We start from the raw sequence: 19,126 nt of genomic DNA on the forward strand, positions 1-19,126 counted from the left end.
TGGAATTTTCTTTGGGTAATAAGACTATAATTTGTTTTTTAACTTGCAGGATTATGAGATATTTTTCACATGTAAACCCCACGTTTGAGTAACAGCACTTTTAGTAACGTAGGGTCCCATTGCTTCTAAGACTATGATATACTTGTGAAGATTTATTAACCATAACTCATTGTGGTTCGGGTAACAACCCAAAACCAGTAATTAGCTTTCTCTATGTTCAGAAGAATTTCCCAAAAGGGAGGGAGGATCCATTGGGTCAATTTGCCAACATCTATTGTAGAACACCTCTGTTGAGTAAAGTTTTGCTCCAGGCCTCCTAAGGAGTGGTTGGGCACTCTTGCCTTTAATTTTGACATAGTTGTGGCATTGTTACCAGGTTTGGTTTCACTCAACATATGACTTACGTTTAAAAAAAAAAAAAGTTTTGTGTGTATATCACTGTGATCTTTTTGGTTAAAACCTGACAAGCAAAGTCCTACCTCAAATAAAATTCAGTGCTCTTAAAAACAACCAGAACAGTCTAGCCTTGACCAAAAGTTATTTTACTGAATGCAGTTAATTAATGCAGTCGTCCATTTTTAAAATGGCTAACTGTGTGGTACATTGGCTATTATGAATAATGTTGCCATGAACATTTGTGTACAAGTTTTTGTATGAACATATATTTTTGGTTCTCAGGTGTATACCTAGGCATGAAATTGCTGGATCATATGGTAACTCTGTTTAACTTTTTGAGGACCCCTAAACTGTTTTCTACAGTAGCAGTACCTATCCACATTCCTACCAGCATTCCCACCAGCAGTGTATGAGACTTCCAATTTTTTCCACATCCTTGACAACATTTGTTATTTTCTGATAATAGCCACCCTACCGAGTGTGAAGTAGTATCTCACTGTGGTTTTTATTTGCATTTCACTAATAACTAATGATGTTGAGCATGTGTTTATCGGCAGTTTATGTATCTTCTTTGGAGAAATGTCTATTCAAATCCTTTGTCCATTTTTAAGTTGGGTTATTTGTCTTTTTTATTGTTGAGTTGTAAGCATTCTTTATATATTCTGGATAATAGACCCTTATAAGATGTATGGTATACAATTTTTTTTTCTAATTCTGTGGATTGTCTCTTCATTTTCTTGATAGTGTCCTTTGTCTCCCAAAAGTTTATTTTGATGAAGTTCAATTTACCTATTTTTTTTTCCTTTGGTTGCTTTTGGCCTATTTAATTTTAACTCTCTTTCTTTAGCCATTCTTTCCTTTCCCTTCATTTTCACTACCTCATGTTCATTATGTAAAAATGTATGCAACAAACTCTAAAATTACCTATTTCTGTGATCTACACCCTCCATAATTTATAACTTCTTTAAGAAAAATCTTCTCAAATAGGAAGGGGAAGGGAGCTAGGGCAGAAAGTCCCCTAAAACAAAACAAAACAAAAAAAACCCATTGCCATAGAGTTGATTCCGACTGGTGCTGGGAATTTTACCTTTGTTATAGATTAAATCCTCCTAACAGCACTTTGAGATGAAGATACCATTATTCTCATTTTACAGGGAAACAGACTGAGTCTGAGAGAGATTAACTGGCTTGTCCAAGGCTATACACCTGACTAAGTAGCACACTGGGGTTTCCTACTAAGATTTCTGTGGCTCTACAATGCTTCCTCCCTGAAACTAGAGCAGGCAGTGTCTAGGCCACATACAAACCTTTCAGTTCATAGTTACAAACTTAATCTCCTCCTTTTATTCTACAATTAATGATGTTACTCATATACTGTTCTTTCACCCTGTTAATCCGTTTATGGCCATAGATATACAGGAGAATTGAGAGAGAAAGGGATAAGAAGAGAAAGAAAGGAGGTAGAGAAACATTTAATTCACAAACCTAATCTAAATATACATCACAAATAAGGAAAAGTAAAATCTGCTGTATGTCAGAGTTCTTAGCCTGGGGTCTTTGGACCTTTAGGGGATCCATGGCTGGTTTTCTGGAAATGGACAAACCCCTTGAAATTGCATGTAAATTTTTGTATGTTCATTTTTCTGGGGTAGAGGATTTGTAATTTTCAAAAGAATCTCATAAGTCCGTATCTCAGATGTTTAAGAGCAGTTTAGGAGAGGATTATATAGGCTATGGGAAGGAAAAGGCAGGTTGTATGTTAGCAATTTGTCTCTTTCCGTTGGCCATGTTTTGGGTATGTTGTGGTTTGGGTTAAACCTTTCCATCTGGTTTCAGATATTTTTGTTTTAGACTGTTTCTTTATACCTGTTGGCCTAAGACTAATTCAGTTAAGCTTTTTTTTCCAAAGTTCATTTTCAAAGTGTCAAAATTTCTTTGTTAATGAGAAGCTAACAGTCCTTTGTTTTTTCATAGATAAATGTATAAATTAAATTCCAATATTTCCTGATGTTGTTCACACATCTAAAATATTTATGATTTCCTTTTTTGGGGGGTGTTAAAATATAGGAATGTAATAAGGGCATTTCCCAGAGCTATTTTCGTTTTCCAAATGAATGTTTAATTCAAGTTGACAAGTACATAGGCCTTTCTTAATGGGTTGCATTATAGGTAGTCACCATGTGTACATACATGCCTGCCAAAAATATTTCAGTTCTTAACCTGGGGTGTCACCTTCACAAGTTTAAGAAAAGGAAGATTCACAAGGCCTTTTAAGTCTCTGATTTTTCCTAATAAAGCTAATAAGCAGGATATCAGTAAATACTGATCAAAATACTTACATAGTTAGCCAGTTTGAAAATGGACTAAAAAACCCTTTGCCGTTGAGTTGATTCCAACTCTAGGACAGAGTAGAACTGCCCATAGGGTTTCCAAGACTGTACATCTTTACAGAAGCAGATTGCCACATCTTTCTCCAGGGGAATGGCTGGTGGGTTCCAACCACCGACCATTCTATTAGCAACTGAGTGCTTTAACTACTGTGCCACCAGGGCTTATCTGAAAATGGACTACTGCATTAAATAATTGCATTCAAGACTAGACTGAGACTTTCCAAAATTGTATATCTTGTGGGTGTGTTCTTATAGTTGTTTTTAAGGGCACTAAATTTTATTTGGGTCTTTATGTAGCCGGGACTTTACTTGTCAGGTTTAACCAAAAAGATCACAGTAACACACAAAAAACTTCTTACCTTTTTTTTTTTTAAAATTTTTATTGAGCTTCAAGTGAATGTTCACAAATCAAGTCAGTCTGTCGCATATAAGTTTATATACATCTTACTCCATACTCCCATTTGCTTTCCCCCTAATGAGTCAGCTCTTCCAGTCTCTCCTTTCGTGACAATTTTGCCAGCTTCCAACCCTCTCTACCCTCCCATCCCCCCTCCAGACAGGAGATGCCAACACAATCTCAAGTGTCCACCTGATACAAGTAGCTCACTCTTCATCAGCATCTCTCTCCTACCCACTGTCCAGTCCCTTCCATGTCTGATGAGTTGTCTTCGGGAATGGTTCCTGTCCTGGGCCAACAGAAGGTTTGGGGACCATGACCGCTGGGATTCCTCTAGTCTCAGTCAGACCATTAAGTATGGTCTTTTTGTGAGAATTTGGAGTCTGCATCCCACTGATCTCTTGCTCCCTCAGGGGTTCTCTGTTGTGCTCTCTGTCAGGGCAGTCATCGGTTGTGGCTAGGCACCATCTAGTTCTTCTGGTCTCAGGATGATGTAGGTCCCTGGTTCATGTGGCCCTTTCTGTCTCTTGGGCTCTTAGTTATCGTGTGACCTTGGTGTTCTTCATTCTCCTTTGATCCAGGTGGGTTGAGAGCAATTGATGCATCTTAGATGGCAGCTTGTTAGCGTTTAAGACCCCAGACGCCACATTTCAAAGTGGGATGCAGAATGTTTTCATAATAGAATTATTTTGCCAATTGACTCAGAAGTCCCCTTAAACCATAGTCCCCAAACGCCCTCCTTTGCTCCGCTGACCTTTGAAGCCTTCAGTTTATCCCAGAAACTTCTTTGCTTTTGGTCCAGTCCAGTTGAGCTGACCTTCCATGTATTGAGTATTGTCCTTCCCTTCACCTAAGTAGTTCTTATCTACTAACTAATCAGTAAAAAACCCTTTCCCACCCTCCCTCCCTCCCTCTCTCGTAACCACAAAAGTATGTGTTCTTCTCAGTTTATACTATTTCTCAAGATCTTACAATAGTGGTCTTATACAATATTTGTCCTTTTGCCTCTGACTAATTTTGCTCAACATAATGCCTTCCAGGTTCCTCCACGTTATGAAATGTTTCACAGATTCGTCACTGTTCTTTATCGATGCGTAGTATTCCATTGTGTGAATATACCACAATTATTTAACCATTCATCAGTTGATGGACACCTTGGTTGCTTCCAGCTTTTTGCTGTTGTAAACAGAGCTGCAATAAACATGGGTGTGCATATATCTGTTCATGCGAAGGCTCTTATTTCTCTAGGGTATATTCCGAGGAGTGGGATTTCTGGGTAACTTCTTACCTTTTAAAAATAGCTCCTTTGTTTAAATTGGAACCGTCCTGGAGTAGTGGTTAACAGCTCGGGTGCTCATCAAAAGGTTGGCAGTTGCCACTGCTTAGAAACCCTACGGGGCAGTTCTGCTCTGTCTTGTAGTGTCACTGTGAGTCGAAATTGACTCAATGGGAATGGGTTTTTGTTTTTTTTGTTTTGTTTTTGGTTTAAATTATATTCTCCTGTCTTCAGAGGACATTTATGACCTGAATTGAATAGTGAAAAAGTGTTTTGAATATATGTTGTGATCATCTAAGTTCAACGGTGTAGCCTACTTAGTATATGATTTCTCCTTTGGCCCTAGGGTGGTTACTGGTGAAAGTTAAGGTTGCTTGAGCTGACTGTGTGATGAGTAATGCGCATTAGTTTTTATTGTCTTAAATGGAAACACACAGACTGTTGATGCTTGAAGGTAATTAGGACCTGGGAGGAGTACCTCTCTTCTGCCCTCTTCTACTAGCTGCACTTGCATATTATGGAGGAAGCACAGTGGCATGCTCATTTAAATGCCTGTGTAAAAAGCTACAGTGACATTTAGTTTTCTGAAAGCTTTGTCTAAAACTGAAGATGACGGCGTTTCTCAGTTTCCATTTTTTACAGAGAATGGATTAGATGGACCGCTTAAAAATAATTGATATATTAAATTTTTTTATTAAATGAGATTGCATTAAAATTAGTTCTGTTTTAACTGTGTAAAGTATAAGCATCTGAGGAAACTTTATAATGCTTATCCAAAATTTGTGTAGTGATATATATGTTTATGTATCATTTGCGGTTTTGTTTGTTGTAAAGTTGACTCCTACAAGTTGGTGTTGATAACCTTTCTAGTGCTCTCCAAGCCAATTTTGTGAAATTGTCCTTTGGAGATGAAGGACATTTGTAAGTATGCTGCTGATCCTGTGAAATGGACCCTTTTTCACTGTAAATTTTATTTATGTAGCTTCTAGTCTAGTGTTTTTAGTCTACAAAGCAAGTTTAGTTTAGAAAATTATTTAGGTTTTATCTATTGGAAAACTTAACCGTTTTGTAAGAAGAAGATGAACTAAAACAATTTAAATTTTGGCCTCTAGTGTGTCAGAAGTGGTTACTGTGAAGCATTAACTGCAGGCGGATCAATCTGAAGTGGGAAATGTTCCTGTATGAATTAATCTAACAGGCCGGGCACCCTCGGAAGAGAAGTGTGAGTTGTGTGAATTCCACTAGCTAAAAATAAAATTTAGACCCTTGAATACTAGTCTGGTTTTATTTTTTAACTTTGTGTAGTGCAGATATTTGTTTGCTTAAGGCCTAAGTACATATTTTGAAATAACGGTGTTTACCGTTTAGCTCAATAAGAGACAGCAAGGTAAACTGGGACTAGGAGTTAGAAAACCAGAATTCTAGCCCTTGTTCCGTCGTTTACAAGCCTTGGCAGTGGGAATGATCTCAAACTGACCCTCAGCTTTAAAATGAGAATAGCCATCCAGGTCTTTTGTTGTAGGGCAATTATGCTTAAATAAGAAAATAAAAACCTATGTGGTTTTAGTCCCTGTCTTTTTCATAACCTGTTTCTTGTATGCAGCATGCCTGCTTCTCTTCTCCTTCTGTCCGACTGCTTGTCCTTCAAGACCAGCTCCGGCTTTATCTCATCTCTGAAATTCTCCTTGACACCCTCACCACCTTTTACATAGTTAATTAGCTTCTTCTCTGCATTGCCTCTGTACATTAAATTTATAGGTGTGTGTGTTTCTCTAATAAGTACTTACGCTAGTGCTTACTACTGCTATGTACTGTTTTTGTAAGTATTAACTCATTTAATCCCAGTAACAACCCTATGAGGTAGGTATTATTATTACCCGCATTTTATAGATGCAGAAAATGAGGCATAAAAAAGTTAAGAAATTTGCCCAAGCTAGTCGGTGCAGGAGCCAGATTTTTTATGCAAGCAGAGTTTGTGCTCTTAACCACTCTGCCATGCAACCTTTGGTTATTGTACTTATCACACTGTATTGTGATCACTGGTTTTCATGTCTGTCTCCCTCATTGGACCTTTCAATACCTAGATGGCTTCAGCTCCTATAATGCCTAACACATAGTAGGCACTTAATAAATGTTTAACAAACGTATGATAAATATGCTTTATGTAACTGTAAAGCATTAAATAAATGCAAATTATTATCACCACTACTATATGCATTTTGTAGACCAGAGAGTAGAGTTTACAAAGCTTTTCAGTTTTGCAGTTTCTTTTCTTGGCTCTCACTTTTCAGGCTGGCATACTAAGGCATAGATTGGTGAAATGAAGGGTTGACAGTACCAAAAATTGGGGTAAAATGAACTCTATTTATTGGTCTTATCATTTAGCCCATTTGGTCAGATATTTTTTGTTAATATTGTTTATTTTATATTAAAAAAAACAGGATCAGAGGGGCCTAAATGGTAACATTTGGTAAAATTACGTAGCAGTTTATGTCTTGAGTAGTTCACACCTTCAGGGTATCTCAGAAGGTATATTGAAATTTCTTACTGGTAGAGATTATTTTAAGAAAAAGACAGGACCTGGTTAGATTTCATTCATTTTAGGCAAATAGAACTTGCGGAATTAGGAAAAAAAAAAAATAAAGCTTTCAGTCAGTGGGGACATGAGTTTTAAATTTCAATTGCTAGGAAGGAGAATTAAATAATTATCTCCTATAAGGAGCATATTCTTATAAAAAAGTTAAAAAATTACAATTCAGATATTTTAAATTTTGTTTTAGTCATTATCGATATGTCTTAGGATTTAGTATAAAATGGTTTGTGCTTATATATTTTTTTATTCAAATTTCTTGGCATTATCTTACTTTTCTACTTCTATTTTTCTTCTACAATTTCTTCACGTATTTTAAATTATCATGCATATGTTTCAAAGATATACTTAAATATAGGCATACAATTGATTGCTGTTATATAATTTGACCCCTAAAACACAACTCTAATCGTATTAGTTCTTTCTTTAAAAACCTTCAGCGGCTCCATCTTGCCATCCATATTAACTGCAAACTCTTCAGCCCATCCTTCAGTGTAAGCCTCATATGGCAGTGATTCACCTATCTTGCCATATTTCTCTTCCGTAAGCCCTGTATTTTAGCAAAACTAAACAACTTTAACTGTCTCCTGTTCAAGAATATACCCCACCATTACCCTATTCTTATGTTCCTTCACTGCAAATAGCCTTTCCACCTTAATTTGCCAGTCTAAAACCTACCAGCCCTTCAGAGGTTTTTAAAATGTACTCTCCTTTACAAAGCTTTTTTCGATTTCCTCAACTAGATGTGGTTTCTTTTCTCTTCTAAACCTTTAGATTACTTTATACTTTTTTTGATTCATATTAAACATATAGTAGGCATTATGTAATTATTTAACCTCACAGATTTTGAGAATAGTTGCCATTTGGCAAATGTGTCACTGGCATATTTTCCTAATGAGAAAGAAAATACTTCTGTAAAAGTAGCAAAGCTTTGAATAAAGTATCAGACCATCCCTATCATAGATACACAAATGTCGTCCTACCCATTCTTCCCAGTAGATAAATTTTTGGAAGAACTTTGCCAATACACCTTTATCTTTTTCTCCCTGTTCCTTTCATTTTCTTCGTAGTTTTAGTTTTAGCATAATCTTCTTACATAGTTGTGTGCTTTAGAAAGCACTGCATCCAATGGGTCAAGGATCTGGTCGTGCCTGGGTAGTTTGAGCTTTGGAGGAAGGTCGGTGGAATTGGTTCTGAAGGAAGTAGAATAAGCAGAGGTAGCAGCAGATTAATATACCTCACAAGGTTGCCCCTTCAACTTGAAAAGACTAGTCACAAGTAGAATCTTTTTAAAGTATTCTGTGCAGAGGAGGCTTAGCTACATATTTTAATAGAAAAAAACTGTTGAATTTTCAAAAATTAACTTTTGCAACTTTTCAGGGAACAAAATTGTTTTTCTCTTAAAATTAAGTTTAAATAAACGTGCTTAAAAATTTATTTTGTAGTCTACCTAGAAGAGCAAGCTCTACTTTACTATCTATAAGGTTGTGTTTTCTAATTTTTTCTTAAAATTTATTTTCTTTGTAGCAGCTTGTCAAGCTTTTAGAGTGCCAGGACTGCTTGCTTCTTAATGCATCTACCCCCAGACTACACATCACATTTGTCTTCAAGCTGTCTGGAATAATGTGTTCATTAATTATAGTAAGACACTAAGGGATGACCCAGTTTATTTTACAAAAGAGTAGAAAATAATCTTTTAAGAATAGATGAACTTGTATTTTTTTAATACTATATAGAGAGATGAATTTAAACAGCCCTGGTGGTGTAGTGGTTAAGAGCTTGGCTGCTAACCAAAAGGTCAGCAGTTTGAATCTACCAGCTGCTACTTGGAAACCCTATGGGTCCATCCTACTCTGTCTTATAGGGTCGCTATGAGTCGGAATATACTCAAGAACAACAGGTTTTCGTTTGTTTGTTTGTTTGTTTAAATGCTGGTGAAGACTATTTCTTATTCTACTTTCAGGTCCTTAGAGCTCAGTGTCTTATAAAAAACTAAATTAAGGTGATTAATAATAAGTAAGTTGGAACTGAGGATAAACACAAAGGGTGAAATAATGGAAAATGGAAAGTCCTAATTTCCCTAATGTGTTTTTAGTTTTGTAAAGGTTACCCTATTATGCCCTTAGAAGATATTTAAGTTTTCTGGAAAGAGAATAAAGGAAGATTATCACCAAAACTGTGACTAGGAAAAAGGTGCCAAAATCAAATGAAGAAAGTAAAATATGGGCAGAAAGCCCATGTGTGTTCCAGTGTGAACAATTAGACTTCACCTTCCATTGTGACGGTGTGATTTATTGATGTTTTTGTGAGTTTTCGTGATTTGAATAGTGGTGAGGTGTCGCTTTCAGGTTCATGTGGGAATGTGTTTGTGTGCTTATTTAAAACAGAATGAAGCATTTTAAATAGAATTTTTAAAAGTTGGTATAGTCTTATGTTCTAATTTATTAAGATAGCAGATTCCCCTGTGAATCCAGCCCTTTGTCTTTCTGATCTTTAACTTTTCACTTAAGAACTTTATTGGCTCTGCTGTTAGTCTAAAACTAAGACAGTTACTATAAGTGGGTTTAGTTGACAGGTAGTACTTTACATTGGCTAGGTTATGCTTTGGTAACAAACTACCCCCCCTTCTAGGTGGCTTAAAACAATGAAATATTTGTCTCTCACACTACATGGCCATGATAGATCATCAGGGGTCTCTGCTGTTACCATCATCACTCAGTGACCCAGCCTGATGGAATAGCTATCTTCTTGTACATCATCAGTCACCACAGTAAGAGAGAAGAGATCTGGAGAGTCTTTCATTGCAATTAAATACTGTAGCTCAGAAGTGACTCACAGTACTTAACGTTTACAACATGATGACCAGTATTAAACATGTGGCCCCATGCAGCTACAAGAAAGTACAGTACTCCTGTGCCAGAAAGATAGATGAAAAGATTTGATAAAAACACTGTCATCTACCACAGTTTGTCATTTTGGTCATCAGATTCAGTCTACTGTCTCTCACAGGCAAAATATACTCACTTCCTCCCGAAGGTAGAGAAACCCACTGTCCTATTCAATCATGGCATAAAGCTCAAAGTCCAGGACCTCTGACTGATGGTACTTGGTGGTCTTTTCACGAGGAGGTGGTGTATAGTGGTCTGTACACTAGATCCAGATGTTATTCCTCTCGATCTGGAGACCTATGAAAGAAATTAGCAAATGATCTCTTGCCCCTACGTAGTGTACAATAGTGAATAGCAACAGATAATAGAAATAAACACTCCCATTTGAAAGGGGGCAGAATAGGAGACATATAGCAGTCGAGACTGTAGCAAATTCTGAACTCCCTCTGAACAGTCACAGAGCGGACCCTCCCCCTTGGGGGTGGAGAATGTTCTTGAATATTCCCGATTTTGCTCCTCAGGATTAGCTCTCTTGTCCATTCCGCCCCCCATCCCCATGGTCCTTAGTTTCATCCTTCTGGATGTTCTTCTCCTCCCCCCTCCCCATTATCTTCCTTGGCCATGTCCAAAATGGATAATAGGGAATATGTCCTTCTTAGGGAATGAACAGCTGTTTTATCCTACTTCCTGCCATAGATGCTTGGGAACCCAAAGATCATTTTAAGTCTTGAACAGTTAGTCTTTTTTAACCCAAGCTGGTGGCTCTTTTGGCTGTCCAACTCTCAAAAACTTGGTTGACTTTTTATATATTCGACTCCAGTCAGCAACATGTGCCCTAGCCACATCCACAGTTGTTTTATAACCGTATTTAGATTTGCTGTAAAGCTGTGCTTTATTGGCAATGTACTTCTTCCTTGGTTTTGAGTACAGGTATTTCTGCTGTCATGTCACATACGCCTTCCTGAAAAGCTTTACATTCTGCAAAATCGTGCACTAATACAACAGGGCATGTAGCAAAAATAGGGTTGGGGCAGACCACTCCGAATCTGTGGAGCACTGTGTCTAGTGCACTAGTTAAAAACAATTAGCAATTCTGATAACACAATAGCTTGTTAAATCCCCACTGGCATTTGTACCCAGTGTCAGTCGCACTTTCACAGGTTCCTGGCCTCTTGTTTGCTCCTGAGATGTGGGGCCTTGAAGGCATTCACTTCTAACAGAGACCAGTTTCATCAAAATTAAAAATTTGATCTATGGTGTAGGCTTCAACAATCAAAAAGCCTTTTTTTTTTTTTTAAAACACGGGAAAAAACACGCTGTCACTTCACCAGATATTTTATAAAGTAGAAAGTGTAGTGGTTGATGAAGTCACTGAGCCAGCCACTGTTTGCATTAAAGGAAGGTACAGAAGTAAGATATTTAGCTTTTTTCTTAAGGTCTTCATATTTTGCTGAGGTTTTCTTTCTAATTATGAGAAAGCTTGCTTCTCATCACTTTAAACGTTAACTTGCTGGGAAAAATCCCATATGAGGCAACATGACTTCTGCGTTATATTGACATCATTTTCCTATTTACTAATAGCATTTGATCTAAATCACATTAGACAAATATGCTTAAAAGGAAGACTGTGCTAAGAGACTACTTTGATGAAAGAGCCTCAACTTAGTCTCCTTTTAGAAAATCTTTTTGGAAAAGGTAGTACCTTAATCAGTTAAAAAATTAATGGTTGTGGAGGCCAAATCTTTGGTTTGATCCTTGCTTCAAGACTGAATTCTAATCAGCCTTTGTAGCTCAAAGACCTTCTCAGTTTTACATCCAGTACTTGCCTCTTGTAACCCTATAAATCTCTGACTTTCTGGACTCCTTCTGTTCCTGATTGTAAACTGATCAATAGTTTTCCGAATTCATCCTTTTCGTGTCATAATTTGTCAAATACAGTCAACAGTGACCGACACATTTTCTTAACATTCAACACTTGCAGTAAAGGTACAAGCTCTTGAGATATATTAGCTGCCTTCTGAGACAGTACAGGTGATGGTGTCACCAATTATTTCACCGCTGCGTAATGTGAATTGCAGTCCTTTTAGCCTCTAATAGCTGCTTCCTTGTCTCCCTCCACCCAACTCCTAAGCCTTTGCAGTGTATTTTGAGTTTTTTTGATAAGGCAGCACCTCATTCCTGGGTTTCACCTGTATTAGCCAGGATAGACCAGATTTTGCTGCAGCAGTAAACAACTCACAATCTAAGTGTCTTAAAAAACAACCACCACCAAAGTTTCATTTTGTAATCACACCATGTGTGTGTAACCTATAGGTCATCATAGTCACTCAGGAACCCAGGGTGATAGCAGCCATCACCTTCAAGATTGCTGGTCCCTGTGCCAGGGAGAAAAGAGGTTTATTGTTGTTAGGTGTCGCCGAGTCAGCTCCTACTCATAGTGACCCTGCGTACAACAGAATGAAACACTGCCTGGTCCTGCACCATCCTCACAGTCGTTGTTATGCTTGAGCCCATTGTTGTAGCCCATGTGTTAATCCATTTCATTTAAGGTCTTCCTCTTTTTTGATGACCCTCTACTTTAACAAACATGATGTTCTTCTCCAGGGACTGGTCCCTCCTGATAACATGTCCAAAGTACCTGAGACAAAATTTTGCCATCCTGGCTTCTAAGGAGCATTTTGGCTGTACTTCTAAGACAGATTCGTTCATTCTTTTCGCAGGCCATGGTATATTCAATATTCTTTGCCAACACCATAATTCAAAGTCATCAATTCTTCGTTGGTGTTCCGTATTCATTGTACAACTTTCACATGGATATGAGATGATTGAAAATACTATGACTTGGGTTGGGCCCGCCTTGGTCCTCGAAGTGACATCTTTGGTTTTTAACATTTTGAAGCAGCCTCTTGCAGCCTATTTGCCCAATGCAATACATCATTTGATTTCTTGACTACTGCTTCCATGGGCATTGATTGTGGATCCAAGTAAAATAAAATCCTTGACAACTTCAGTATTTTCTGTTTATCATGATGTTGCTTATTGGTCCAGTTGTGAGGATTTTTGCTTTCTTTATGTTGAAGTATAATCCATACTGAAGGCTGTAGTCTTTGATCTTCATTACTAAGTGCTTCAAGTTCTCTTCTCTTTGAGCAGGCCAGGTTGTGTCGTTTGCATATTGCGGGTTGTCACTGAGTTTTCCTCCAATCCTGATGCCACGTTTTTCTTCATATAGTCTAACTTCTTGGATTATTTGGTCAGCATACAGATTGAATAAGTATGGTCAAAGGATACAACCCTGACGCACACCTTCCCTGATGGTATCCCCTTGTTCTGTTCTAACGACTGCCTCTTGGTCAATGTACAGGTTCTTCGTGAGCACAATTAAGTGTTCAGAAAGTGCCGTTCTTCTCAATGGTATCCATAATTTATTATGATCCACACAGTCGAATGCCTTTGCATAGTCGATAAAACACAGGTAAACATCTTTCTGGTGTTCTCTGCTTTAACCCAAGTTCTACCTGGCTGTAGCAGTGATACCCCTCATTCCATGGCCTCTTCTGAATACGGCTCAACTTCTGACAGTTCCTTGTCGATGTGCTGCCTCATCCACTTTTGAATGATTTCAGCAAAATTTTGCTTGCCTGCAATACTAATGATACTGTTCGATAATTTCCGTGTGCTGTTGGATCACTTTTCTTTGGAATGGGCACAAGTGTGGATCTCTTCCAATCGGTTGGCCAGGTAGGTAGCTGCCTTCCAGATTTCTTGGCATAGATGAGTTAGCACCTCCATTACTGCATCTGTTTGTTGAAATGTATTCTGTCAATTCCTAGAACCTTGTTTTTACAAGTGCCTTCAGTGCAGCTTCTTCCTTCAGTACCATCAGCTCTTGATCATGTACCACCTCCTGAAATGGCTGAATGTCAACCAGTTCTTTTTGGTCCAGTGACTGTACATATTCCTTCCATCTTCTTTTGATGCTTCCTCCGTCATTCAATATTTTGCCCATAGAATCCTTCAATATGGCAACTCAAGGCTTGAATTTTTTCTTCAGTTCTTTCAGCTTGAGAAATGCCAAGCATGTTTTTCCAACTCCAGGTCTCTGTACATTTCATTATAATACTTTATGTTGTCTTCTCAAGCTGCCCTTTGAAATCTTCTGTTCAGCTCAAAAAAGGTCTGGAGCATCTCATATTGATTAATAAATGCCCTGATCTTCCACTTGTCACTTCTCTTAATGCTCCAGCCAGAAGTAGTCACAGGGTCCCACCCAACTACGGGGGAAGGGTGGGATTCAAAAGTACAGTTCCACTATGTGCCTACAAGGCAGAAAGCCAGAAATATTTGGGAACTCATTGATGACTGCCATGAAGGATTTCCCTGTAAACCCAGCCCTTTATTTTTTTTTCCTTTGTCTTTCTGATTTTTGTTTAACTCCTAGCTTTTGCTAGTTAATTGAATTTTACTGTCTCACCTCTCCTGCTTAATTTGAGACAATTAATGTAAGTTTATTTAACAGTGCTTGTAATAATTTACATTATTTTCATGGGTCAAAAGTTTTTAGCACATGCAAAATAAAGTTAACTAGGATTTTCCTATTTAACTAGATATGAAACTATTTGAATGATGCAAAAAGGTAAGTGGTTCCAGGAATAATTGAGTTTAAATTATTCTGGAATGTTTGTCAGAGCAGAAATAGAAAAATTGTGAGCTTTGGAGTCAGGTATGCCTCAGGTCAAACATTGCCTCTATCATTTAATAGATAGGTGATCTTAGACAAATTATTTAGCCTCTCTGAGCCATAATTTCCTCCTTTACAAATACAAAAGAGTATAGAGATATCTATTCAGATGTCAAGGAAAACTTGTTGACATTTATTTTCAGTCCTTTCCGAAATTCCAGTGAAATGAAAATAAAATAATTTTTAAACAGAATAAATTCATCAAGAACAAAGGAAATGGGGGGGGGAACAATAGCAAAGGAATGATAGAATTATCAGCTGCGAGCTATACATAGTCATAATAATGTAAGCAATAAGTACTGATTTAACAAAAAGTGTGATACAGCTATACTGGGAGGTTAGGAGAGTTAGGAGCAGTATGGTTAGAAAACTATAGTGGAAGACAAGAAATAATATCAAATATTCCAAAAAAGTCAAGAAATAGAAATGTAATCATGTTATTTGGAAATATGGAAGCAAATATCTGGGAATGTGGGGGACAGCTAAAATAGATGGACATTATTGCCTCTAGAGTATGAGACTCAGAGGGGATAGAGGACAGAGGATTGTTGTTGTTATAAACCTAGCAGTATATTTGACTTTTAAGACATATTTATTTAGTGGATTACTTCAATCAAAATTTTTTTTAAAAGTGAGTTAAAAAACCTGCTCTACTTTTTTTACTATGCAATGGTAAAGGACAATGATGACTCTGCAAAACATCTTACAACATGGGTGAATCTAGAGGGCATTATGCTGAGTGAAATAAGTCAGTCACAAAAGGACAAATACTACATGAGACTAGTGTTATAAAGACTCAAGAAAAGGTTTACACACAGAAAAAAACCAACTTTGATAGCTACAAGGCAGAGGAGGGGTGGGGAAGGGAAATCACTACCTAGATAGTAGACAAGTATTGACTTTGGTGAAAGGAAAGACAACACACAGTATAGAGGAAGTCAGCACAATCTGATCAAGGCAAAGTCATAGAAGTTTCCTGGACATATTCAGACACCTTGAGGGACTGAGTTACAGGAGCCAAGGGCTGGGGACTATAGTCTCGGAGGACATGTAGGTCAGTTGGCATAACATAGTTCGTAAAGAAGATATTCTACATCGTACTTTGGTGAGTAGCGTCTGGGGTCTTAAAAGTTGTGAACAGCGGCGTAAGATACGTCTACTGGCCCCATCCCTTCCAGAGCAAAGGAGAATGAAGAAAACGAAAGACACAAGGAATGTATTAGTCCAGAGGACTAATGGACCACGTGAACCCCAGCCTCCACCGGCCTGAGCCTCATAAGAACTAGGGTGGTGCCCAGCTACCATGACTGACTACTCTTGACGGGTATCACAGTAGAGGGTGGTGAGAGAAAAATGTAGAACAAAATTCAAATTCACCAAAAAAAAAAAAAAAAAAAGACGGGACTTACTGATCTGACAGAGACTAGAGGAACTCCTGAGACTATGGCCCTCAGACACCCTGCTAACTCTGAACCGAAGCCACTCCCGAAGTCCACCTTTCAGCCAAAGGTTAGACAGGCCTATAAAACAAACAGTAACACATATGAGGAATGTGCTTCTTAGTTCAATCAAGTATACGAGACCAAATGGACAACACCTGCCCAAAATCAAAGACGAGAAGGCAGGAAGGGACAGGAAAACTGGATGAATGGTCACAGTGTACCCAGGGTGGAAGGGGGCGGGGAGTGCTGACACATTGCAAGGGTTGCAACCAATGTCACAAAACAATTTGTGTATAAATTTTTGAATGAGAAACTAATTTGCTGTGTAAACTTTCACCTAAAGCACAGTAAAATTTAAGAAAACTCTACCCTACTGTTTTGTGGTAGGCATTATATAAAGATAATGAATAATAAACACTTATACAGTACCTGGCATAGCAGGCATTCAGTAAATATTAGCTTCCTTCCGTTTGTCATCTAGACAGGGTATGCGCTCGCAGTAATATTCAGATGACTCAGAGGTTAGGTGGTTGGCGAAACAGCAGTGTGAGATATGTCACAAAGCAAATTATGTGCCTGTCTAATCTTTTTTTTTTCATGGATGGTTTTATTTTTCTTGGAACCATATCAACTTGATGGTTACTATTTCTTAGAATTTCAGCTTATATGCAACTGACAAATCACCCAGTTTTTTGAGTATATCTAGTGAGCTATGTATAGAACAAATTTTAAAATACTTAGCAACTTGGAACTTACCCAAGTAAACCTGAAAACAATAATGTCTATTGCTAGATTATAAATTTTTTAAAGCCAGGGACATTTTCCCTCTCTTCTATAATTATGGCAATTAGCTGCTTTATTTCTTTGATCCAAAGTGCCTAGCCCACTATACCTTTGTTCTCTCTCTTTCACTGTGGTGGATGGCTGTGATTAATATTGAAAAGAAAGTCACACAGCATAAAGCCTTTGTGTGTTTTGTGCAGGACTCATATTTGTTGTATAATTGGACTGTAAACTCCTTGTGGACAGAGACCATATATTCAGCCGTATCAATATATGTCATAGCATCTAGTCTAATGAATGTTATGTGATGGTACATACTCATTTATTTATCAAATATTTACTGAACACCTACTCTGTGCTAGGCACTGTTCTAAGCTCTGAGGATACCTTCATGAACTAGACAAATGTGACTCTTGCTGTTATAGGATTTACATTCTAATAGAAAGTATTTGTTGATTTCATGTAACCCAGTAAAATAATGGCCAATACTGAGCCATTTTAGCAGTACAAAGCATTGTACATAAAGTTTAATTAATTTTGAGCTATGCCTGCTGTATGATTTAACTACGTTCTGTAAGAAGGAAATAGTGGTATCTGATTTTTGTTTTTCCTCTTTGCTTTTTTGTTTGTAGATAAGATGCTCCAAGCCATTTGCAGCTCTCTTCAGAAGAAAAATCGCTAGTGCTCTGCTCTTGCCATAATACCAAATCTTTTTGACTTATGCTTTGGTGCTGTAACACTGGAAGAATTGCGCACAGATTCCAGGAAGATCTTTTTCATTTGAGTGATTCTTTATGGATGGAAAAAGATTGGAGTCTTAATAGTTACCCTGTTTTATTGCTATTTCTCTGTAGTCTGAACTGCTTAATAAATTGGGCCACTTACCAATGAGCCACATGACCAGTTCTTGTCAAGAGCTGGTTGAAAATTGTGCTGTGCATGTAGCAGGGATGGCACAAGAAGATAGTCGTCGTGGTCAAGTGCCATCTACCTTTTATCATGGTGCCAACCAAGAACTTGACCTGTCCACCAAAGTGTACAAAAGGGAATCAGGAAGTCCTTATTCTGTGTTAGTGGACACCAAGATGAGCAAACCACATCTCCACGAAACAGAGGAACAGCCATATTTCAGGGAGACAAGATCAGTGTCCAGCGTGCATGCTGTTAAAGAAGACCAGGTGAATTCTGATGACACAGAAGAGGAGGAGGATGAAGAAGTCTCTTACAAAAGGGAGCAGATCATAGTGGAGGTAAACCTTAATAATCAAACATTAAATGTATCTAAAGGGGAAAAGGGTGTCTCTTCTCAGTCCAAAGAGACTCCTGTTCTTAAGACAAGCAGTGAGGATGAAGAGGAAGAGAGTGAGGAAGATGCCACAGATGACAGCAGTGACTATGGAGAGAACGAAAGGCAGAAGAAAAAGGAGAAGATAGTGGAGAAAGTCAGCGTTGCACAAAGGAGAAGGAGGAGAGCTGCCTCTGTTGCTGCAGCTACCACTTCCCCTACTCCCAGAACTACAAGAGGTCGTAGGAAGAGTGTAGAGCCACCTAAGCGTAAGAAGCGGGCCACAAAGGAGCCCAAAGCACCAGTGCAGAAAGCTAAGTGTGAAGAGAAAGAGACTCTGACCTGTGAGAAGTGCCCCAGGGTGTTTAATACTCGCTGGTACCTGGAGAAGCACATGAACGTTACTCACAGGCGCATGCAGATCTGTGATAAATGTGGCAAGAAGTTTGTCCTGGAAAGTGAGCTGTCCCTTCACCAGCAAACAGACTGTGAAAAAAATATTCAGGTAGGTTTCCTCACCGAGAGGGCAAACTTTCCAGGATAGAACCTGGCTGTTCAGACTCACCTGGTATCTGCCCAAGAGAATAAATACAGTAGAGGCTGAAGGGACAGATTTCACACAGTGCATTTTTTCACAAGCTCCTGCTTTGGTCTTTTTCAAAACTGAGTCTTACTGTCTTATTTTAAAAACATTAAATTTAACTGACACTGGACTAGTGGGAACCCAGGTCCGTTGGAAGGGGAATCTGTTATAGGTGATTAACCAGGAGGTAAAGTCAACACCTCTGTGCACTGAGAGTCGCTGTTTTAGGACTCTTTTAGGACACATAATATAATTCACTCTGGCATCTTCTCTGTCAAGGTTGGGGGAGATTGAATAAGGGTCAGGAGTAGAGAAAGGTCCCTTTCAAAGTTTAAAAGGATGCCAGATTCTAGTA

The 19,126-nt window shown here is 38.2% G+C and overlaps 1 protein-coding gene across 3 annotated transcripts in view; it reads left to right on the forward strand.

Annotated features, from left to right (window-relative positions):
* ZNF652 (zinc finger protein 652) overlaps window positions 1-19,126 on the forward strand; it is a 68,334-nt gene that overhangs the window by 29,482 nt on the left and 19,726 nt on the right. For all 3 annotated transcript variants that reach the window (XM_049859305.1, XM_049859303.1, XM_049859304.1), the window contains exon 2: window positions 17,536-18,693. In XM_049859305.1, the coding sequence (XP_049715262.1) occupies window positions 17,791-18,693 (903 nt within the window). In that variant the 5' untranslated portion in view covers window positions 17,536-17,790. The remainder of the gene's footprint in view (window positions 1-17,535; window positions 18,694-19,126) is intronic.

Source organism: Elephas maximus, chromosome 19 (genome assembly GCF_024166365.1).
Source record: "Elephas maximus indicus isolate mEleMax1 chromosome 19, mEleMax1 primary haplotype, whole genome shotgun sequence".
Taxonomy (NCBI): Eukaryota; Metazoa; Chordata; class Mammalia; order Proboscidea; family Elephantidae; genus Elephas; species Elephas maximus.